At 42.0% G+C, this 23,679-nt stretch overlaps 1 protein-coding gene across 8 annotated transcripts in view; it reads left to right on the forward strand.

The window, feature by feature from the left end:
- dnah5l (dynein, axonemal, heavy chain 5 like) overlaps window positions 1–23,679 on the forward strand; it is a 425,035-nt gene that overhangs the window by 206,857 nt on the left and 194,499 nt on the right. For 7 of the 8 annotated variants that reach the window (XM_069913293.1, XM_069913291.1, XM_069913294.1 and 4 more), the window contains 5 exons: window positions 3,792–3,998; window positions 4,099–4,428; window positions 13,959–14,165; window positions 18,992–19,234; window positions 23,469–23,623. In XM_069913293.1, coding sequence (XP_069769394.1) covers window positions 3,792–3,998; window positions 4,099–4,428; window positions 13,959–14,165; window positions 18,992–19,234; window positions 23,469–23,623 — 1,142 coding nt within the window. The remainder of the gene's footprint in view (window positions 1–3,791; window positions 3,999–4,098; window positions 4,429–13,958; window positions 14,166–18,991; window positions 19,235–23,468; window positions 23,624–23,679) is intronic. The other variant, XM_069913295.1, reaches the window with a different exon arrangement.

Below are 23,679 nucleotides of genomic sequence, written 5' to 3' on the forward strand. Positions count from 1 at the left end.
CACTGTTTAACTGTACTTTTCTCCATACTCTGCACTTTTTGACTTATAGAAGCACCATATTGTAGTGCATGCTGCACTTCAGTATGGCCTGACTTGGCTGAATAGCACACAAAGCATTGCTTTTCACTGTATCATGGTACACATAACAATAAGAAATTCAATTAAATTAATTAAATGTTTCAGTATTTAACAATTGTCCTAGCAAAGAAGCAATTTATATTCTTAGTCTGTTGGGGGGGGGGGGGGGGGGGTCATAGTCTTAAAGTTGTACAGTACCAAATGGACCCTTTTGTGCCATCCATGCCAACTTTTTTGCCCATCATCATCCCATTTGCCTATATTAGGACATATTCTTCAAAGCCTTGTCCATTCAAGTGTTGTGTTCAAATGGCTCTTAAACATAGTGATTGTATCTGATTCCACCACCTTTCTGGCAGGCCATTCCAATTATTAATTCCTTGTTTTAGACACAAAAAAAATCTGACTATCTACTTATCTATGCCGCATAGTTTGATATATCGGTAGCTCTTACTATGTCGCTCTTCAGCCTCTATCACTCCAGGGAAAACACACCCTTCCTATCGAATCTTTCCCCTTGAATAAAGCACTCCAATAATCTTTGTATTTTCTCCAATGCAACACATTGATCCTCTTGGATTAAATCAGAGTTTCACACAATACTAAAGTTGCAACTTAACCATTCACTTGCCACATAACATTCTAACTTTCATTATCTATTTCCATGAATACTACACATGTGTCAAATCCATTTGGAATTTTAATGTGAAACAAAGGTAACAACCAGGGAATAATTGGACTGGGATCAAATGAGAATTGGAGACCAACCTACAGTCTCGATCTGTGTTGCTTCCTTCAGAGAACTATCAACTTGAATCCCAAGGTCCCTCTTTGCATCAACATTCCTTGCACCCATATCATTTATTTGTATATCCTACCCCTATTTCATTTCCCAAAACACATCACTCTCACTTGTTGGGATTAAGAACATAGAACAGAGAATATTACAGCACAGTGCAGGCCCTTTAGCCCATGATGTTGTGCTGACCTATATAAATCTACTCAACAAACTAAACTTTCCCAATCTCACACCCATACCCCTCTATTTTTCTTGTATCCATGTGCTTGTCTAAGAGTCTTTTAAATATCTCTATTGCACCTACCTCCTCCACCACCCCAGGCAATGCATTCCAAGCACCCAATATTTTTTATGTAGGAAAAAAAAACACCCCCAAGATCTCTCCTCAACTTCCCTCATCCTGTATAGATGTTCTCTGGTGTTTGTTACTCTCACCTCGGGAAATACATATTGGTTGTCCACCCTAGCTATGCCTCTCATAATCTTGTAGACCTCTATAAAGTCACCTCTCTTCCTTCTTAGCTGCCAAGAGAAAAGCCCTAGCTCTGTTAACCTTGCCTCATAAGACAGATTCCCCAATCCAAGCAACATCCTGGTAAATCTCCTCTGTGCCCTCTCCATAGCTTCCACATTCTTCCTTTCATCCTCATCAGCAGACACCAATCATTGCAGATCCGCAGCATCACCAGAACTGAACATAATATTCCAAGTGGTAATTCCTTGATGAAGGGCTCAAGCCCGAAATGTTGGTGATGTATCTTTACCTTTTCTACATAAAGGCACTGTTGACCTGCTGAGTTTCTCCAGCATTTGTGTGTTTTTTTTTCTCATAATATTCCAAGTATTTTATTCCAACCAAAATTTATAGAACTGCACCATTACCTTACAACTTTTGAACAAAACCCCCTGACTAATGAAGGCCAGCATACAATAATCCTTATTAATTACCTATCAACCTGTGTGGCATCCTTGACAGATCTATAAATTTGGACCCGAAGGTCTCTAATCTTCTACAAAGTTTAAAAAAAACCTGCCATTGTCTAGGAACTCTGGTTTCAGGTTTGACCTTCCAAAATTCATCACTTCACAGTTATCTGGATTTAATTCCACCTGCCACTTTTCTGCCCAGCTCTCCATCCTATTTCAATCCTGTTGTAGCCTATGACAACCTTCTACACTATCCACAGTACTTTCAATCTTTGAGTCATCTGCAAACATAGTGATCCATCCATCTGTTTCTTCATTCAAATAATTAGTTAAAATCACAAAGATCAGGGGTTCCAGGACAGATCCCTGCAGAACTCCATGAGTCACTGACCTCCAGGTAAAATACATTTCATCCACTACTTTCCTTTTCTTTCTGTAGGCAAGCCAATTATGAATCCACACAGCCAACTTTCCATGGATCCTATGCCTCATGACTTTCTGAATGGAGGACATTGTCAAATGCCTTACTAAAATTATATACACCACATCTACTGCCCTACCATCATCAATTTCCTTTGTTATTTCTTCAAAAAATTAAATTAGCCTTGTGAAGCATGACCTACCCCTCACAAAGCCATGCTGACTCTCCCTGAGTAGACTATTCTTCTCAAAATGCTCATAAATCCAGTCCCTAAGAATAATCTCCAATAGTTTAGCCTCCATTAACGTAATATTCATTGGTCTATAATTCCCAGGATTCTCCCTATTCCTTTTTTTAAAAAAGGGACCACATTTTCCTTTCTCCAATCCTCCAGTCCCTCCCCTGTGGCCAGGGAGGATGCAAAAATCATTGCCAAAGCCCTAACAATCTCTTCCTTCCTTTTCTATAGTAATCTGGGATATATCTCATCCAGTATCTTAGATTATCAATCCTAATGTTTTTAAGAAGATCCAGTACTTTTTCTTCACCTCAACATGCTCCAGCACATTAGCTTTTTTCTATGCTGACATCACATTGACCAAGGTCCCTCTCTCTGGAGAACACTGAAGAAAAGTATTCATTTAAGATTTCCCCTACCTCCTCTGTCTCCTTTATTCTTAAGTGGCTCTATATTCACTCCTGTAATCCCTTTGTTCTTCAGATGTGTATTGAACTCCTGAAGATTTTCCTTAATCCTATTTCCAAAGGCGTTCTTGTGCCCCCTTCAGCTCTTTTAAGTTTTCTTAAGTTCCTTCCTGGCTACCATATAATTTGTATGAGTCCATCCTACCTTTTGCTTCCTAAATCTTTTGTATACTTCCTTCTTTCTCATAACTAGCTGTCTCAACTCTTTTGACAACCACATTTCTCTTATCCTATCATCTTTTCCCCGTCTCAATGGTACAAACTTATTCCGAACCCGCACAAGTGGTTCCCTAAACATCCCCCAGATTACTTCTGTACTTTTCTCTGAGAACATCTTTTTCCAAATTTACTCTCACCATTTCTTGCCCAATACCATCATAATTATCCCTTTCCCAAATAAACACTTTACCATTTTGTCTTCTTGTCTATACTATGCAAAAAGTCAGGGAGATGTCAGCACTTTCACTGAAATGCTCCCCCCACTGAGAGGTTTGTTGCCTGACTTGCTTCATACCTTGTATGGCCTCTCCTGTTTCACAGATAACTTCCCTCTTGCATAATTGGTGGTCCCTCATCTCCCTAGCCCTTGATTGTTCAATTGTCGGTCCTGATCCTCATATTTTGTGCTCTGATGGGTCATCAACCACTGGTCACAGCACTAGTCTCGGGTGTCCTATGGCTGTCAACTTCTCATTCCAAGCTCCAAGCTGTGCATGCCTGGTCACTTGCTCTCCAATCCTTAAGGGCCAGCTTCTGCCCCCCATCTAATCACTCAGGATTTCCTCATGCAGGTTTTTATGAATAATGGTTTTGTGGATTTTACTTAAGATGCAAATTTGCATATTGAATATTAATTTCCAGGGCTACATGAACAAATATAATCCCGAACTCCATGCTACCAAAAGTCTGAACTTCTCTTCTGCCACTTTGCCAAATATGTTCCAAAGGACTATTGAAAGTTATGTGGATAAACGCATGGGCAGTACATATGGTCCACCCAGTGGCAAAAAAATGACTGTGTTTATTGATGATATTAACATGCCTGTGATTAATGAATGGGGTGATCAGGTAAGTGTATTCTTGACTCAAAAAAAAGTGTATGCTTTTATTCATTTTGTGGTATGATTTGTGTTTTTACTTGTTTAATGTAACACTTTTCATTAAATAGATAACCAATGAGATTGTCCGCCAATTAATGGAACAGAAGGGTTTCTACAATCTAGAAAAACCTGGAGAGTTTACCAATATTGTTGATGTACAGTTTGTTGCTGCTATGATTCATCCAGGTGGTGGCAGAAATGACATTCCTCAGCGACTCAAAAGACAGTTCACAATTTATAACTGCACACTACCTTCAAATGCATCGATTGACAAGATATTTAGAACAATTGCAACTGGCTATTTCTGTGAACAGCGTGGCTTTCCTGAAGAAGTTTGTAAACTAGCCTCAGCTTTAGTATCAACTACTCGCAAATTATGGCAGGCTACCAAGATTAAGGTATGGTATATGGTTATAGTTTGTAGCATGAAAGCTGTCAAGTTTTAAGTGGACTGATAACTTTAAGGTGGAGAATTAGGGGCAAAGAGAAAAACAATGTTTGAGTGTAAAATTCAGATGTGTAGCAGGCACTTGATAGTTTGTGGGTGACAGGAGAAAATTGCAATGGATGCTGTAAATATGAGGGCATTCATGTGCACAAAATATTCTATTTTGCTTGAAAAGAACAAGTTTTAGTTGCTGCCATTGGGTTGAGATGCCACGACAAATAGTGTGTAGTCCTTAACAAAAGCTATGCTGCATCAAATAGCCTGTTCAAAGTACAGTAAAACTCTAATTATCCTGCACCCTTGAGACTTTGATCATACTGGATTAACAGGGTTCTAGACAATTGGTTGTCATTTCTATTAATACCCAAACGTGTTTTATTTCACTTTTATTAATATGTTAGGGAGTAATCAGACAAATTTAACCAGAGAATTTGTGAGTTTACAGGGTACAGGCAATAGACAAACATTCCTTACCCCTGATCTCGCTGCAAGCCATTTTATGTTCCTGGTCCCTGGTTTCCAGACCAAAACTCCAATCCTCATCACACTCTGGAACCTGACTCTGGTTGCACCTCCAGTTGCAATATAGACTGTGACTTGTATTCTGGACCAATGAATGGTCCAGATACCAAGCCATCAGGATTTCTTCTCAACTAATATTTAGGTTACAATATGAGTTTCAATATAGAATTGTATACTTTAATAGAAAACAGATCAGCATGAGGATAGTATAAAAATAAACTTCTAAAAATACTTATTGGATCAAGCAGTATCAGTGGAAGCCAAAGGCGTATATCAATATTTCAGGTTGAACCTTGCATCCAAACTGAGGGAGTGGAAAAGGAAAGATTGTGGCGGCACGCATCCTCATGGTGAACCGGCCCCGCTTGTATCGCCACATGGCAGGGCAGCCATGGGGAAATGGTGCCATTAGAGGTTTCTCTCTGACTCCAGCATCCCTTCCAGCGCGCACCCTGGGCACCGATGATGATGTCACAATGCACCAGGTGACTGAGCTCATGCTGCCCTTAAAGGGGCATGCTGAATTTGAATAAAAACTGTCGTTAATGACCCTCAACATGGTGGCTGTGTTTCTTCCACTCCTCACACCGACACAGTGGTGACCCCAATGAGCCCAGACGTTTTTCTGGACTCAAAACACCATGGATTCAGCAGAGGTTAACACTGTCTCCATCAAGCTTCCCCCCTTTTGGACCCACTGACCGAAAACGTGGTTCTGGCAGGCAGAAGCACAATTTGAACTCAGCAACATCTCCTTAGACGCCACGATGTTCTATAATGTCGTGACTGCTCTGGACCAAGATATGGCAGCAAGGGTGGACGACATCATCCACCATCCCCCAGCTACAGCCAAGTACACCGTCCTCAAAGATCTGTTGCTTGGAACTTTCGGGTTAACTCCCCAGCAACGGGCTTCCAGGCTCCTTCAACTAGATGGGCTTTGGGATCGTAGTACGTCGGCGCTGATGGACAAAATGCTGGCCCTGGCAGAAGACCACAAGCTTTGTTTTCTCTTCCGCCAGATATTCCTGAAACAGATGCCAGAGGACATCCAGCTGCTCCTCACAGATGAAGACTTCTCGAACCCGAAGAGAGCAGCAGCCTGTGCAGATGCCCTCTGGTGCACAAAGAGGGAGAATGAGGCAGCCCTCAACCAGATGTCATGACCAGGAGCCAACTGACTGCAAGCTGCTCCCAAGACCAAGCCAGAAGAGGGCCAGTCGACCTGGTGTTTCCACCACCAGCGCTGGGGAGCACAAGCCCATAAGTGCCACCAGCCCAGCGGGTTTCAGGAAAATGACCAGGCCAGTCGCCGTTGATGGCTGTGATGGCTGCCCATACAAACAGCTTCCTTCTTGTGATAGACAGATCCACCGGCTGCCGATTCCTGGTGGACTAAGGGGCTGAGCTCAGCGTTCTTCTCCCCACAGCATTAGAGGCTCGCACCCAATCTCAAGGTCCAACCCTGCAGGCGGCCAATGGCTCAACCATCAGGACCTACGGAACCCACAGGGCACAGATTCAGATCGGGAAGGAGAAGTTCCACTGGAGGTTCGTCCTAGCCTCGTGGGCACCACGCTGTTAGGGGCCGACTTCCTCAGATCTCACGGCCTACTGGTTGACATGAAGGGCAAAAACATGGTCAATGCCCAATTGTTCCACTCCACCCAACTGGACACCACAGAAACCCACAGGCTCGAAATCACCACCATAACCGCTGCCAGGGACGAGTTCGACGAGATCCTCCATGAATTCCCTGCCATCTTGGAGTCACTGTTCAATGTTGCCCTGCCCCAGCATGGGGTCTTCCACCACATCGCCACACAGGGCCCCCGCTGCATGCTAGACCCAGACGACTGCCACCGGAAAAGCTCCAGCAGGCAAAGGAGGAGTACTCCAGACTCCATGAAGTGGGAATCATCCGACACTCAGACAACGCCTGGGCATTGCCGCTCCATATGGTTCCGAAATCTTCCGGGAGCTGGAGACCGTGCGGGGATTACCGTCAGTTAAACGACGCAACCACCCCCGACAGGTACCCAGTGCCCCACATACAGGACTACTCTGCCAACCTCCAAGGCACACGGGTCTTCTCCAAAGTGAACCTCATGTGAGGATACCATCAGATCCTGGTGTATCCTGATGACATGGGTAAGACAGCCATTATCATCCCTTTCGGCCTCCTTGAGTTCCTGCGTATGCCCTTCGGTCTAAAGAACACAGCCCAAATGTTCCAGCACTTCATGGACACGGTTGGAAAAGACCTGGACTTTGTGTTCATTTACCTGGATGATATTCTCATTGCCTGTCACAACTGTGATGAACACAAAGCCCACCTCCTCACACTCTTTGCCCGGTTGGCGGACTTCGGCCTCACGGTCAACATGGCCAAATGCCAGTTTGGCAAGGAGTTCCTGCAGTTCATGGGGTACACCATTTTGGCAGCTGGGGCCACGCCGGTGGCGGAGAAGGTAGCGGGTGTTCAATGATTTCCCAAACCCTCCACCCTGAAAGGCCTCCAAGAGTTCGCGGGGATGGTGAACTTTTACCATCATTTCATCCCCAGAGCTGCGTGCACCAAAGACTTTATTGTAGTCAGAGGAGGCAGACAGGGCTTTCATCACGACAAAGGAGGCTCTAGCCAATCCCACACTGCTCATGAACCCGCGGCCAGAGGTGCACACGGCGCTCTACGTGGAGACCTCAGCTACAGCAGTGGTGGAGTGGGGGTTCTGGAAGAGTGGCTCAATTGACAATGGCGCCGCTGGCCTTTTTCAGCAAGCAGCTGCGCCCGCCGGAGCTCAAATACAGTGCCTTTGACCAGAAGCTCCTGGTGCTGTATTTAGCCATCCGCCATTTCCGCTACTTCCTCAAGGGGAGGATGTTCACAGCCTTCACAGATCACAAGCCCCTCACTCAAGCACTGGCGATGGTCAAGGATCCGAGGTCTGCCTCTCATACGTGTCTGAGTTCACGACCGACATCCAACACAGGGCTGGCAAGGACAATGTAGTGGCGGATGCACTGTCCTGTCCAGCCGTCAACACTCTCGCACCCGCCTGGATTACGAACAACTGGCTCAGGCACAGAGGAATGATGTGGAGAAGCAGGCCTTGCAGACCGCTATCTCGGGCCTCAAACTCAAGGATGTCCGGGTGCCCAGCAGCCCGGACACATTGCTCTGCAACGTCCCAACAGGCATGCTGTGCCCGGTGGTACCGCCGCACTGGAGGGCGAAGCTCTTCAGTCTTTTCCACGACCTCGCTCACTAAGTGGTAAAGACAACCGTGCGGATGATCACGGAGCAGCTTGTGTGGCACGGGCTGAAGAAGGAGGTGGGGGAACTGGCCAGGAACTGTACCCAGTGCCAGATCTCCAAGGTCCAGCAACACATGTGAACCTCCATCCAGAACTTCGACCCGGCGGTTCGCAGATTCCAACATATCCCTATTGATGTTGTTGGACCCCTGCCAGTGTCCAAGGAGGCTTGTTTCCTCCTCACGGTGGTGGATTGGGCCACAAGGTGGCCGGAGGCTGTCCCGATTAAGGAGGCCTCTGCGGAGATGTGCGCCAATGGATCGCCCATTTCAGAGTCCCGGTGCACATCACTAGTGACAGAGGGGCGCAGTTCACATCTGTCCTGTGGACTCAGATGGCGAAGCTCCTGGGGGTTAAGCTCCACCACACCACAGCTTACCATCCACAGCGTACTACCCACAGTACAACGGGTTGGTGGATAGGTTCCACAGGCACCTGGAGGCATCGCTTATGGCCAGGCTCTCTGGACCAGACAGGACGGATGAACTACCCTGGGTCCTCCTTGGGATTAGGACACCACCCAAGGAGGACCTGCAAGCTTCAGCAGCAGAGATGGTGTATTGCGCACCGCTTTCCCTGCCGGGTGAGTTTTTTGGCCCAGACCCTGACACCATGGCCACCGACTAAAACCTGCTGATGGATCTACGCAGGCGACTGACCTCCCTAGCTCCCCCACCCCCGGCACACCACGCCACCCGGCTGTCTCATCTCCCCAAAGAGCTCGACTTGGCCCAGTTTGTTTTCTTGCTGAAGGAACCACAAGGTGCACTGCTACAGCGACCGTACGAGGGGGCATACAAAGTCTTGCACCGGTCCGGTGGAACCTTCACTCTGGACGTTGGGGGGAGAGAGGAACTTTTTACAGTGGACCACCTGAAGGTGGCCCATCTGGACTTATCATAGCTGGTGCAGACGGCCGTGCCCAAGATGGGCAGAACTCTTATCAAGACTGTATGATAAATATAAATGTTAGATACAATTTAGTTAAATATAATTATTTACATTAATTATATTTAACAATGCAAAAGCTGCACAAAATGAAATCAGATTTATCAGCTAAATGTTTCAGATGTGGTGAAGAAACAGGAACATTTTTGTATTCTTCTCGGTCATGTTCTAAAGTTAGAACTTTTTGGTTGGATTTAGGAAACTTTTTAGAACAGATCATTGGTATTGTTATTCTGCAAAATCCAGATTTATTTTTGTTGGAAATATAGAAAGAACAAGATCTGAATTAAAACTATAATTTTATCAAGTCAAATTTATCAAAATAGCATTAGCGATGGCAAAGAAATATATTGCAATGACTTGGAAATCAGACATTCATTGGATACGGAAAGATGGCATTTGGAAATTCAAAGTTGTATATCTTTGGAGAAAATGACATATAATTTGGGAAATAAATATTTAACTATCGTACAAATTTGGAACCAACATATGCAAAGTTTAGGGATAAGTAAGACCTGTAATAATCTTTTTTCCCTAAAGTCATTTAATATAAATACTGTAAGATTCCAGTATGTGAGCTAATCCTTTGTGCCAACCAGACCAATATTATTTTTCCTTTATATTTTTCTTTCTTTCTTTATGTAATTCTTTTATATAACTATATATTGTATCTATTGTTATGGGTTACATTATACATAAACATGTCTTTAAAAGAGATAGATTGTGGGGGTTTAGTGCAGGTCACTTCACAAACAGAGTAACACTTCACAAGACATCTCATTTAAAATGCAAGAGCTTTGCTGAAGCTAGACGTTGAGGCCCCAGTTGATTTTGTAGCGATAATGGAACTTCTTTGGAAAGAACTTCAAAAGAGGTGCAAATGGAACAGAGTCCAGGCTCAAGTACTGATGAGATCTTTCAAAGATTGGGTTTGGAGACTTGGGAGGGGTCATTTAGTTTTTTACAAGCATAGAGAGGAAAAAATGAACAGCATTCTTTTCTCAGAGAGAGAGAGAGAGAGAGAGAGAGTAGCAGTTGAGTGCTCTACAAAATGGCAAGCTGGCAACCCATTTTGAAGATGGGTTGTGAGTTCTGAGTTCAGCCTGTTCAAAACCCTTGTAGTTCTTACAAGATGAAATGGCTGGCTAGAGTGTTTCTCCAGAAATAAAGGAAACAAGAGGAAATTTGTGGTGGCCTGGAAGAAGAGGTTATGATTTGGAAAACCAATGATGGGGCAAGTTTCTTCAGCAAGACATTGACGTTACTGATTGGAGGAAATCAGTTTGTGTGTGTCTAACAAGCAACAAATATCTCTCTGAAACCAACAAGAATATTCCTGAGTGGTAACCATTTAACTTTAAGCACCAAAGCCTGGTGAAAATTCATAAATGTTAAATTCTGGGCACAGTATAAGAATTGCCTGATATGGGTGAACTTGGAGGAGTGAGAGTGAATGATTAGACAATGAAACAAATAACTTTCCTGAACATATACACATTACATACATGTGCCCTTAAAATGGGGTTAAGTTAATAGTAATAAATTAAAGTTTGTTCCTTTTTATGTTTAAAGAAAAGAAAAGGAACTTTTGTTTTGGTAACCATTGTCTTGGTGAATTTCTATTGCGTCTGGGTTTTGGAGTCCTCTGGGATCGCAACACGTTATTATTATAACTTTTATAGTGGGAGGGGGGTAAAAGGTAGGGAGGGTTAATACCATGTTATCACTGCAATTTTTGAATTTAATTAAGTATTGACTCTGTAGAATATATAATTATATGGATGGAAATTTTTAAATAAAATATTCAAAAAATTAAAAAAATTATGGAGGCATAGATAGTGTAGACAACCAGCACCTATTTCCCAGGGCAGAATAAGCAAAAACCAGAGGATGTATATATATACAAAGTTAAGAGAGGGAAGTTTAGGAGAGACATCAGGAGTAAAATTTTTTACACAGAGAGTTGTTGGCACCTGGAATGCCTTGCCAGCGATGATGGTGGAGGCTGAAACATTAGGGACATTTAAAAGACTTAGACATATGGATGAAAGGAAAATAGAGGGATACGGGGTATGGATGGTTTAGTACTTTTTTTAGGAAGGAACATATGGGTCGGCACAACATTGAGGGTCGAGGGACCTGTACTGCGCTGATTTGTTCTATGTTCTCTGAACTATATATAGCTCCGGGGGAGGAGTAATAAGTGAAAGGTGGAACTAGATGAGGAGGGCAATGATGACAGATGGAATGGAAAAGGAAAACATAAGGAGAAAGAATTGTGACACAAGTGACTACATATACTGGAATCTGGAGCAAAAAAAAACAAACTGCTGGAGCAACTCATCAGGTCAAAAGGATGTTTGATATTTCCAATTGAGGGTTTGCATCAGGACCTAGAGTGTAGATGGAAGATATTTAAAAAATGTGAGAGGATGGTGAGGCAATAGCTGATAGGTGGAACCAGATGAGCGAGCATGAGGGATGATGGAATCCAATGGGAAGGATGATAAATCTGGGAACTGAAGGGCGGAGGGGAAGGATGGAAATGATATATAAAGGGAGAGAGAACCTGGTTGTACTGGTGGGTGGGAAAAGAACATTGTTGAAATTAGAAAATTCAATCTTCATACTATTGGATTGTGAGCAACCCAAGCAGAATATGAAATGTTGTTCTTAAGATATTTGTGTATGGTTCTATGTGGCAATAGGAAATATGAAGAATATTCCGGGTGTGCAAACAAAATGAGCATTGCATACAGAGTGCAGGTGCTCTACAAAACATTTGCTTAATCTACACCGTCTTGCTGATGTAGAGGAAACCACATTGTGAGCACTGAATATGATAGACCAGGCTGGAGAAGGTGTATGTGAATTTCTGCATCCTCTAGAAAGGTTGTGAAGGGGAAGGTGAAAGGACCATGTCACATCTCCCACAATCGCAGGGGAAATTGCCAAGGGATAAAGAGGTGTGGGTGGGATGTGATGAGTGGATCAGGGAGTCACAGAGAGAGATATCCCTGCAGAAAGCAAAAGTTGGAATGTTACAATTTAATACTATGACTTGTGTTGATGATGACATCCAGAAACTTCACCCATTCCTAAGAGATGTTGGACAACAGTGCAGCACAGCAAGAGACCCTACATCCGCATGTCTGTGCTAATCATGATGTCTATTTTAATCTAAAGTTTTGCTTCTTACATGTGATACATATTCCTCTATTCCCTGTATTTTCGTGTTTATCCAGAAGCCTCTTAAATGCTATATTTGTACTTGCTTCCATCCCTATACCTAGCAGCTCATTCGAGCACCTACCACTGTATGTATATATATATATATATATATATGTATATATGTGTGTGTGTGTGTGTGTGTGTGTGTGTGTGTGTGTGTGTGTGTGTGTGTGTGTATATGTATAAATATATATATATATATATATATGTGTGTGTATATACAGGTATAAAGAACTTGCCTCAAACATCTCCTTTGAACTTTCCCTCACCTCAAAGATGTGTCCACCAGAATGTGAGATTTTACCATGGGGGAAAAAATATTTAGACAGTCTCCCCTATCGATACCTTGATTATGAAATTTTTAGACGTCTCTCATGTTACCCTGCAGCTTCTGATCCTCCAAATACATCAACCCAAGTTTGTCCAACCTTTTCTGATAGCTCATACCCTCAAATCTAAGCAACATCCTAGTGAATCTCTTCTGTACCCTTTTCAAAACTTCCATATCCTTTCTGTAATGGGGCAACCAGAATTGTGCAGCCTGACCAAAGTTTTATATACCTGTAACATGACTTCCTTACTCATTGCCCTACCCAATTAAAGCAAACATACCTTATGCCTTCTTTACCACTCAATCTACTGGTATGGCCACTTTTAAGGATCTATGGAATTGAACTTCTAGATATTTCTGCACATTAATGCTTTTAGGAGTCCTGTCATTAACTATATACTCTTCCTTAACTATATACTCTTCCCTTGCATTTGAACCCCCAAAGTGCAGCACCTCATGCTTGTCCACATTAAACTCTATCTGCCATTTTGCTGGATATGTCTGTAATTGTCTAAAATCACTTTGTATTCTTTGATAACTCTTTATGTTGCAGGCAAATTTATCACTTTGCACAGTCACTAAACTGAGCTTCTTTTCACCAGTACAATCCAAGAAAATTTTTAAAATAGTGCCTTTCTCTGTAATAGCTTTTCATAACTATTCCAGGTGTGGCCTTGACGAAGGGCACAGGCTGAAATATTGGCTATATATCTTTGGACGCTGCGGGACATGTTAAGTCTCTCTAGCACTTTTGTTTATTAAGATGCTCGGGAGAGTTTTCTTTCCATTTTAACTAGTTTGTTTATTTGGCAGTGTATTTCCCCATTAACCTTATCATGAAAACTGTTGAATGGTACTTACTTTCAGGAAACTTACTTACTTTTAAGTATCTAAATGCGCCTCCTCCTTTTATTTGAAACCTATATCAAGTGGCAAATTAAATTAAGTTAATGTTTGCTGACTGGGAGAGACCTGTACTGGCCAGAGTAAAAGCTGGCTCAGATGGAACATTTATAAATGAGTGCATTTATGATTAACAAACAGATTAGAGATCATGAATTCTCATGAAGTGTCATTTTCCGATGTATTTTTTCCTCAACAGCATTTTTCCATGTTTTTAAATTTTACAGATGCTTCCCACTCCAGCTAAATTTCATTATATTTTCAATCTTCGTGATCTTAGTCGTATTTGGCAAGGAATCCTCACCATCACAGCTGAAGTTTGCCAGTCTCTGGATACTTTGATATCACTCTTTCAGCATGAATGTACTCGGGTTATTGCAGATCGATTCACCAACCAACAGGACAAAGATTGGTTTGATGCCACAATAAACAAGGTTAGAATAAAAAATTGTGTCTTCCTACCCATCAAAAGGATCTTTGTAGACATAAATAAAATGTATGAGCACCATTTTAATGTATGTTGACCGTTGAAATTTTGTGACAGAGAACAAAACCAAAAAAATTTGTAAAAGCTTAGCCAGTTAAGCAGCATCAGTGGAAAGAGAAACCAATTAATTGAAATCCTTCAATAGGACTGGGGGAAGAGTGGAAGTTTAATTTCAAAACAGAACAGGGAGGGAGGTGAAAGATAAAAAGACCATTTGGAAATAGCTCAAGATAAATCAGGTGATAAGGAGCATGAATACTGACCCATTGTATGGCATTTAAAAGAAATTGAGTTGGAAAAAAACTTAAGTGAAATGATACAAAACAACAAAAGAGCAGTTTACCTGAAGTCAGAAAAGTCAATGCTCATTCCTTCAGGTTTGTAAAATACATCAATGGAAGATTAAGATGTTGTTCTTCAACTTGGCTATCAAGGAGGCCACAGACAGTTAGGTCAGAATGAGAGGGGGATTGAATGTGAATTGATGCCACTTTAAGAAAACACTAAAGGAAATTACAATGAGCTGCTGGAGGAACTCAGTGGGTCAGGCATCCATGGGTAAGAATTTCTTAAGACCTGACGTGAAAAGTTAACTAATAATTTCTGCCCATGGACACTGCCTTTCCCATTGAGTTCCTCCAGCAGTTCATTGTTTTCTCAACTTTCCAGCATCTGCAGATTTGTATTTCTCATCATTCCCTGTTTGTGCATTGCCTGTTCAGAGGTACCCAAAGCCTTGTATCAACAAGAAACTTTCAGCCAAATGCCAACAACCAAAATAATTGTGCTGCTATGAGTAAAACACAAAAGTATGACGACACCAGGTTAAGTAAAAAAAAAGATTGGAGAAACTCAGACTATGCTCCTATTCCTGTTTAGCTCACACATTAAGGTGGACTAGAATTTCATTGTATTCACATCAGAACTACTCCTGATCTCATCCTTGAACATACTTAATAAAAAGCATTCATAACTCTCCAAAGTAAATGATTCTAAAAAATCTTGGTCTCCAGAAGGGAGAAATTTCTCATTTTACACCTAAATAACATTCCTCATCTTAAAACTGCCTCCTGATTCTAATCTCCCCATCCCTGGGCAACAGCTTCTTCAGCATGCAATTATCAGGCAGATTATTAAATTTTCAGTGAGATCATTCATTTTTTGAACTTCAACAAGGATAGGGCATAAACAAAGAATGCTGAAAATACTCAGCAGGTCAGGCCACATTTGTGCGAAGAGACACCAAATCAATGTTTCTGGTTGGAGGCTACACCAGGACTGAAAAGGAGACAAACATAAGCATTTAAAGCTTCAGAGAGCAGAATGTTTCTGGCTACGTTAAGCCAGGATGACCATTGTAATAAACTGACAACAAGGTTATCTGGCCCATTAGTTCATGGGAAAAGTTAGACAGTAAGAACAGACAAAGCATCAACAAAATCAGTGGGTTTTGTGAAATACAAAGGCCAAGATTGACTGCCAGCATGTCAGCCTGGCAAGTCATCCAAACTCACAGAAAATTAAGGAAAGTAAGAGAAACCAGAGTTATCTAATATTAAATGAGGCTGATTGAGACAGCAGAGAAATCAGGTAACCTAAAGTTTTGTGTTTTAATATCAAATTCAGAATGCTGCTACAGGCCCATACAGAGAATGGTGTTTTGTTCCTCAAACTTGTATTGGGCCTCACTGTGATAGGCATGAGAGCACAGACCATAATGTCAGAATGGGATGGTGAATAAAGGTGACAGGCAAAGGGAAGCTCAGGGTTGCCCCTGCAGCACTGGTGTTCTGTAAAACCATCACCTAATCTGCATTTGGTTTCTTCAATTGTGGCTGCATTGCGAACATCAAATCTTCTTTCTCTTTGGCTTGGCTTCACGGACGAAGATTTATGGAGGGGTAAATGTCCACGTCAGCGGCAGGCTCGTTTGTGGCTGACAAGTCCGATGCGGGACAGGCAGACACGGTTGCAGCGGTTGCAGGGGAAAATTGGTTGGTTGGGGTTGGGTGTTGGGTTTTTCCTCCTTTGTCCTGCTTGGAAGGGAAGGAGGAGGAAGCTCGTGTTGCATCATCTGCAGTTGTAAGGGAATGATGTGCTGTAAGAAGGGGGGGGGGGTGGCGGTGGGAGGGTGGAAAGTGGTGTAGTTTGGTTAGACAGAAGAATAGACCAGACAGTCAGGAAGGGAATATACCTTGTGCTGAAAGGGGAAGACGTGTCTGACAGCGGAATCTCTTTGAAGGTGTCAGAGGTCAAAGTGATTGATCTGTTGAACGTGGAGGCTGGTGGAGGAGATGGAGGTGAGGACCTAGAGAACTTAATCATTATCTTATCCTGGAGAGCAGAAGCACATGAAATAGATGAGATTCAGTCGAGGAATTTGTTAATAATGGTAGAGAGGAAGCCATGGTTTAGAAAGGAAAAAGACATTTCAGATGCATCTGTAAGAAAGGTCTCATTACTGGAGGAAATGTGATAGAGATAGGGGAACTAGGAATGGAATAGGGTCAGAAAACATGAAATATAGTACATAGAAAATTACAAGGCGAGGACTTGCCCTTTAGCCAAATGTGCAGCCAGCCAGCACATTTTCAAACACACCTCTAGAAATTTGCTTAGGTTTCTGGTATCATTCCAAACCTCCGCAAACTCCTGAGGAAACAGAGGTGCTGGCATGCCTTCTTCATGATGCCATTAGTGTGTTGGGTCCAGTAAACAACCTCCAAGATGATGACTCCCAAGAACTTAAAATTTGTTCACCCTTTCCACCTCTGAGGAAAACTTGCCAGCGACGCCATTCACTCCGCTGAACCACTGGATTGTATACTTCTGCTTTCCTTTCCTGAAGTCAGCAATCAGCTCCTTAGTTGTGGTGACATTGAGTGCAAAGTTGTTGTTGGTGCCCCATTCAGCCAAGTTTTCAATCTCCATCCTGTCTGAGCATGCTCATTAAAGTTATATTTGGACAGACCAGACACTATGAACTCTTAATGGCTCCGGTAAGCTGGAGGTCATCATTGTCAGTGAGACAGAGACTAAAAAGAGTTTTCTTTCTGAGGAGTGAAATTTTTGAGAGCAACAAGGAGTGCAATTCTCTGCCCCACTGCCATGCCGACATGTCTGTCCATGGTCTCATGCACTACCCATCTGAGACATCACAAACTACAGCAACAACATCTTACATTACGTCTGGGAACCCTCCAATCAGATGTCATTAACATCGACTTCTCCAGTATCCATTTGGCCCCCTCCATCTCTTCTTTTATACAACCCACTACCTTGGTTTCCTTGGCAAATTTGTAGATGGTGTTATTGTCAATCTGAGCCATACAGACATTAGTGTAAAGTGAGTAGAGCAGGGTGCTAAGAACACAGCCCTGTAGTACTCCAGTATTGATGGAGATTGTGGATCTGCTTCTGTCACTTTCCCTGGCAGTGTGTTGCAGGCATCTTCTACTCTCTGTGTAACAAAAAAAACTTGTATCATACATACCTCACTTTAAAACTTTCCCTCTTTCGGTTTAAAGCTATGCCCTCTGACATTTGGCATTTCTACCCTGGGAAAAATCATTCCATATATCCTATCTTTTCTTCATAATTTTATACAGTTCTTTCAGCTCGCTCCTTCAGCCTCCAATGCTGCAGTGAAAAATTCCAAATTTGCTTATAGCTCATACAGTTCAATCAAGGGAATGTCCTAATAAGCCTCTGCTGCATCCACTCTAAAGTTTCCACATTCTTCTACAGTATTGAGCCCACAACATGCAGCACCAATGCAGTCACCAATGATGAGGAGGAAATGAGAGGAGCAGAAGTAGTTGTTCTTCAATACTAGAATCGTTTCAGCATGGGGAATGAGTGCAGGACCCCTCCTTCTCAATCTTGTAACTTAGGACAAATTAATCCCTCCCGAAATCAATGTAGTAAATCTGTATCCTGCCTTGGATACTAAGACCAAAACTTCAGGCAGTACACCAGGAGTCATCTCACCAAACCACTGTAGAATTGTAGCAAGGCATTTCTCTTATATTCCAGCCCTTCCAATGAAGGCCAGTAGACTATTTGCCTTTCAAATTACTTGGTTTATCACCATGCTTCCTTTCTGTGTCTTGTGTATAAAGATGCATACTGTAGTTCCCTCTGAACCACATTTGCCTCATTCTTATTCTCAAAAAAAGTGATTTTAAATCCTGTTACTGAAATAAATAACCTCACATGTTTTCACATCAACCAACAGCTGCACATTTCCAGGCACTCTTTCAACCAATCTCTATCATTTTGCATTCCACAAAGTGCTGGAGTAAATCGGTAGGAAACGCAGCATCTATAAGAAGTAAATGAAGGGCTCAGGCCTGAAATGTTGGTTACCCTTTTCTTCCTAGAGATGCTGCATGACCTACTGAGTTTCTCTATTACTTTTGCGTATTGCACTGCAACCCAGCAACTGCAGACTCTCCTGTTTAACTCTTTTCTCATTGCAGAATCTTTGTGTTTTACTCACCCTCAGTGGTTGATATAATCTCTAAACACTTGATATAACATCCATATGGGAGACTTCCCATGTCTGCCAATGAAAGAAACAAGCCTTTTATTCTTCCATTTTGTTTTATGAAATCCTTCATCCATACTGACGTGTTATGAAATCTTATTTTGTGAATAAAGTCTCATTCATGGCACCTGATATACATTTTGGAAATTCAGGTATACAGTACTTTAAACCGTTTATCTGAGCATATGTTGTCAACTCCACTAATTTAATCTGTTTCCACGTAGATTGCTTCAGAGGATCATGGTGATGTGATTTTAGCAAATATTCAAAAAGAAACCTACTTTGTCGATTTCTTGCGTGATGCTCCAGAGGCCACTGGAGATGAGTCAGATGATATGGAATTGGAAACTCCTAAAATTTACGAACCAATTCCATCATTTGATGAGTTGAGTGAACGTCTGAAATTGTATATAGAACAGTACAATGAAGCAATCAGAGGAGCAAAAATGGATTTGGTGTTTTTCAAGGTACAGGCATAAATTGTTTTGCCTATAATAATGCCATTTGTGATTGATTCATAGAATTAAGGTTGAGAATCAATGTCTACATCTTTATTTTGACACAATTATAATCTCACAGTCATCATTAAAGATAAAAAGTTTAATCCCTGAAAGTCCTGGATTATACTTTAGACAATTTTGGATGGGAAAAGGATCTCTTGACATTGTGTGGAGTCTGAGTTCTGGGACCAAGATGGCGGCACCAATGGCCAGTAGCAGCCAATAATAGTTGAAGACACCAGGGAAGCAGAGCACTGGCACAGGGCACCATAAAATGGGGAGTACACCCAGTTTGAGAAGGATAAGCAGAGGAGACTACCCATGGGACAGTGGGCACGCGGTGGACCAGTGAGGGGTTCTGAGGCTGAAGAACACTCAGGAGGCGGGCTGTTGGTGACTCGAGGTGAGGAACCCGCACAGACTGGGTTGCTGGTAATTGTGATCAAAGGACTCATACTAGGATGTGGTTTGCTGGAGACTGGCCGAACGCGAGAGGATGCCAAGAGCACTGGAGATTTTCCGATCCTCTTTGAGGTTTCGTATCTGGAGCTCGGGCTGCTGATAGTTTGAATTGCACTCTGTGTGACTGCTGGGCATGCGGCAGAAGGTGCTACCTCAGTGCTGTGGGATAAGGTTGTAGGATTTTTTAGGGGAAATGATGAAGAAACAGTGACTGATTTCCAACTCCTCGAGATGGTGTAAAATTCAGTGGAATTTTACATTTACCAAGGTTTTTGATCTTTTTAAGTTGTGCTTGAGTTTCCAGTCCAAGAATGTGTTAGAGTAAATTGTAAATTTACAGTTTATGAGCTTCGAGATTTCCTGGCCATTCTCATCAGTCCTGTCTTTTGTAAATTCTGAAGAGGAAGTCATAAATTTCTTCAAAGCATGCTCATTAAAGTTATATTTGGACAGACCAGACACTATGAACTCTCAATGGCTCCGGTAAGCTGGAGGTCATCATTGTCAGTGAGACAGAGACTAAAAAGAGTTTTCTTTCTGAGGAGTGAAATTTTTGAGAGCAACAAGGAGTGCAATTCTCTGCCCCACTGCCATGCCGACATGTCTGTCCATGGTCTCATGCACTACCCATCTGAGACATCACAAACTACAGCAACAACATCTTATATTACGTCTGGGTACCCTCCAACCAGATGTCATTAACATCGACTTCTCCAGTATCTGTTTGGCCCCCTCCATCTCTCTCGTTCCCTATCACAATGTCTCCTTTCCTCCAGCTCCCCTTCCCTTCTTTCTCTCTTTCCCTATCCCTCTGTTTTCTTTCTTCCCGCTCTGCATTCACAGAGATACCCCTTCCCCCGATCAATTCCTAGCTTGCTTCTCCTCCCCTCCTATCCATATGGCCTCTTGGCTGTTGGTCTCTGCTTCTACCCCTGTCCCTTATTTCTGGCCCCCCCTCTTTTTTATTCAGGTGCTTGTCTGCTTTTTGCTCATACCATGGCATTGGTTATGTATCTTTGCTTCCTATGGATGCTGAGAGACCTGTTGAGTTTCTCCAGCAATTTTGTGTATTTTCTTTGTGTGGTCTTTGAATCCTTTACTTGCCCTCTAGAAATGTGTCAGACTGTGTAGGTTTTGTTTCTGTGATTATTAGGTCTTATCATGGTAGCATGCCTGGCTCCATTGGAGACATGACTTGGACTGAGGACATGAACATGAGGCCTTACACTTATCCCTTTGATGAGCTAGGCATTAATGAAAGACAAGACCTTGTTTAAAGAATTTGGTCAGGCAGGGAATTGTAAGTATTTTCTCAGGTGAAGAATTCCATGAGACCATAAGATATAGGAATAGAAGTAGGTAATTTGGCGCATCGAGTCCACTCACCATTCTATCATGAGCTGATCTATTTTCCCATTCAGTCCCACTCCCCTGCCTGAAGATGGCAAATAGAATCTAATGGAGAGAAATGTGAGGTTTTGCATTTTGGAAGGACAAACCAAGGTAGGACATACACAGTAAATGGTAGAGCAGTGAGGAGTGCAGAGGAACAAAGGGATATGAGAATTTAGATACATAATTCCCTGAAAGTGGTGTCACAGGTAGACATGGTTGTGAAGAAAGCTTTTGAATCTTGTATTCAAAGTATTGAGTACAGGAATTAGGATGTTATGGTAAGGTAATATAAGACATTGATGAGGCCAAATTTGGAGTATTGTGAGCAGTTCTGGTCACCTAACTATAGGAAGGATATCAGTAAGATTGAAAGAGTGCAGAGAAGATTTACTAGGATATTTCTGGGTCTTCAGGAATTGAATTAAAGGGAAAGATTAAATGGATTAGGACTCTATTCGTTGGAGCATAGAAGAATGAGGGGAGATTAGATAAAGGGATGCAAAATTATGAGAGGAATAGACAGATTAAATGCGAGTAGGCTCTTTCCACTTAGATTAGGAGAAATAAATACAAAAGGCCATGCACTTAGGGTGAAAGGGCAAAGGATTAGGGAGAACTTTTTCACTCAGAGTGGTGGGAGTGTGGAATGAGTTGCCATCTGTCTTAGTAAATGTGGCCTCACTCTTAAGTTTTAAAAATAAACTGGATTGATACATGGATAGGAGAGATCTGGAGGGTTATGGAATGGGTGCACATCAGTGGGACTAGTGGTATGATGTTTTTGGCACAGACTAGAAGGGTGGAATGCCCTGTTTTCTGTGTTGTCTTGTTCTATGGTGTTCCCAATAACCTTTAATACCTTGCCGATTCAGATGCCTATTGCAATGAACTAGGATTCACTGGTAGTGTGTTGTGTTGATTGGTGGATCTTCCTCCTGACTCCGCCCCCATCTACTCACATATAACCATGGTTTCCGACCTAAACCCAGAATGTTTCTGAAGACCACTGTGAAACCCTTCCCACAGTTATAAGCTAATAAAAGTGTTTGCAAATTTTAAAGGTTCACCAGTCTCCGGCTAAAGAAATTCCTTAGCATATCTGTTTTAAATGGGTGCCCTTCAATTGTGAAGTTATGCTGTCTTGTCCTTGACTTCCCTACCATGGGAAACAACTTCATCATGGCCTTTCAACATTTGAAATGCTGCTGTGAGATACACTCTGATTCTTCTAAATTGCAAGTACAGTCCAAGCGCCATCACATGTTTCTCATATGCCAATCCCTTCGTTCCAGGAATCATTCTTGTGAATCTTTTCTGAACCCTCTCCAATGCCAGTATGTTCTTTCTTAAATTAGGAGACAAAATTGTATCCCATACTTCAAGTGAGGTCTCACCAGTGCCTTATAAAGCCTTAACATCACATTCCAGCTCTTATATGCTCTTGTTTTAGATATGAATGCCAACATTGCATATGCTTTTCTTCACCACTGACTCAACCTGGAGGTATCCTGCACGAGGATTCTCAAGTGCCAGTATTTCTTTTCCCTTGGACGTATTTTGATTTTTGTAGTCACTGTAAAGGTTCATAGATCCATTCAATTCATTGTGTTAGACAAAATAGTTGTTAAACTCATAACAAGCTAAAACAAACCCTTTGCTTTAACTACATTGTCAGTGACAACCCTTTCAGATATCTGAGACCTAAAGTTTTGATTTGAATTGTCTTTGTGGATCATTGTTGCACTCATTAAATTGCTGTGAAAAGTTTTTAAATTGTCTATCAAAATTAAATTATGCACCTGTCTGCATTCATAGGACAGAGGTGCTGAGGCTCTTGAACCTCTCTTTGTTATGCTAATCTCCACAAGAAGACAGTACTTATTATTCTTGCACTAACTGTATCTGTGAATATTTTTTATTTCTTTCTGTATTGGGTAATATAATGTACACTATTGGAGTTATTTTAAAACAAAAGCACCTGCATGGTTGCAACATGTAAAGCACAGTTTGCGTAGCGCTTAGTGCAACATCTTTACGGTGCTAGCGATCAGGACCCAGGTTCAAATCCCACGCTGTCTGTAAGGAGTTTGTTGTTCTCCGTGTCTGCATGGGTTTACCACGGGTGGTCCGGTTTCCTCCCACCATTCAATTTGTGTAAATTGGGTGGCTCAGACTTGTGGGCTTTTGTTTCCATGTTGTATGTCTAATTTTTTTTTAATTAAGAATTTTGTAGCATATGTACATTACATTTATGTGTATGACAATAAACTCATTATCATTAAAATTATGCAATTTTAACTGTGTAGTAAAATGGTTTTAAAATGCAATGATTTGTTGTTAAAAGGATGCCATGATACATTTGGTAAAGATATCCCGTATCATTCGAACTCCACAAGGAAATGCTTTGCTGGTAGGAGTTGGTGGATCTGGAAAACAGAGTCTAACTAGACTGGCATCATATATTGCAGGATATCAAAGCTTTCAGATTATACTCACAAGGTAAATATGTTTTGCACTATTCCTTTTATTCCAGACTTCTATTTAATTATTTTCTG

The sequence above is a fragment of the Narcine bancroftii genome, chromosome 1 (assembly GCF_036971445.1).
Source record: "Narcine bancroftii isolate sNarBan1 chromosome 1, sNarBan1.hap1, whole genome shotgun sequence".
NCBI lineage: Eukaryota > Metazoa > Chordata > Chondrichthyes > Torpediniformes > Narcinidae > Narcine > Narcine bancroftii.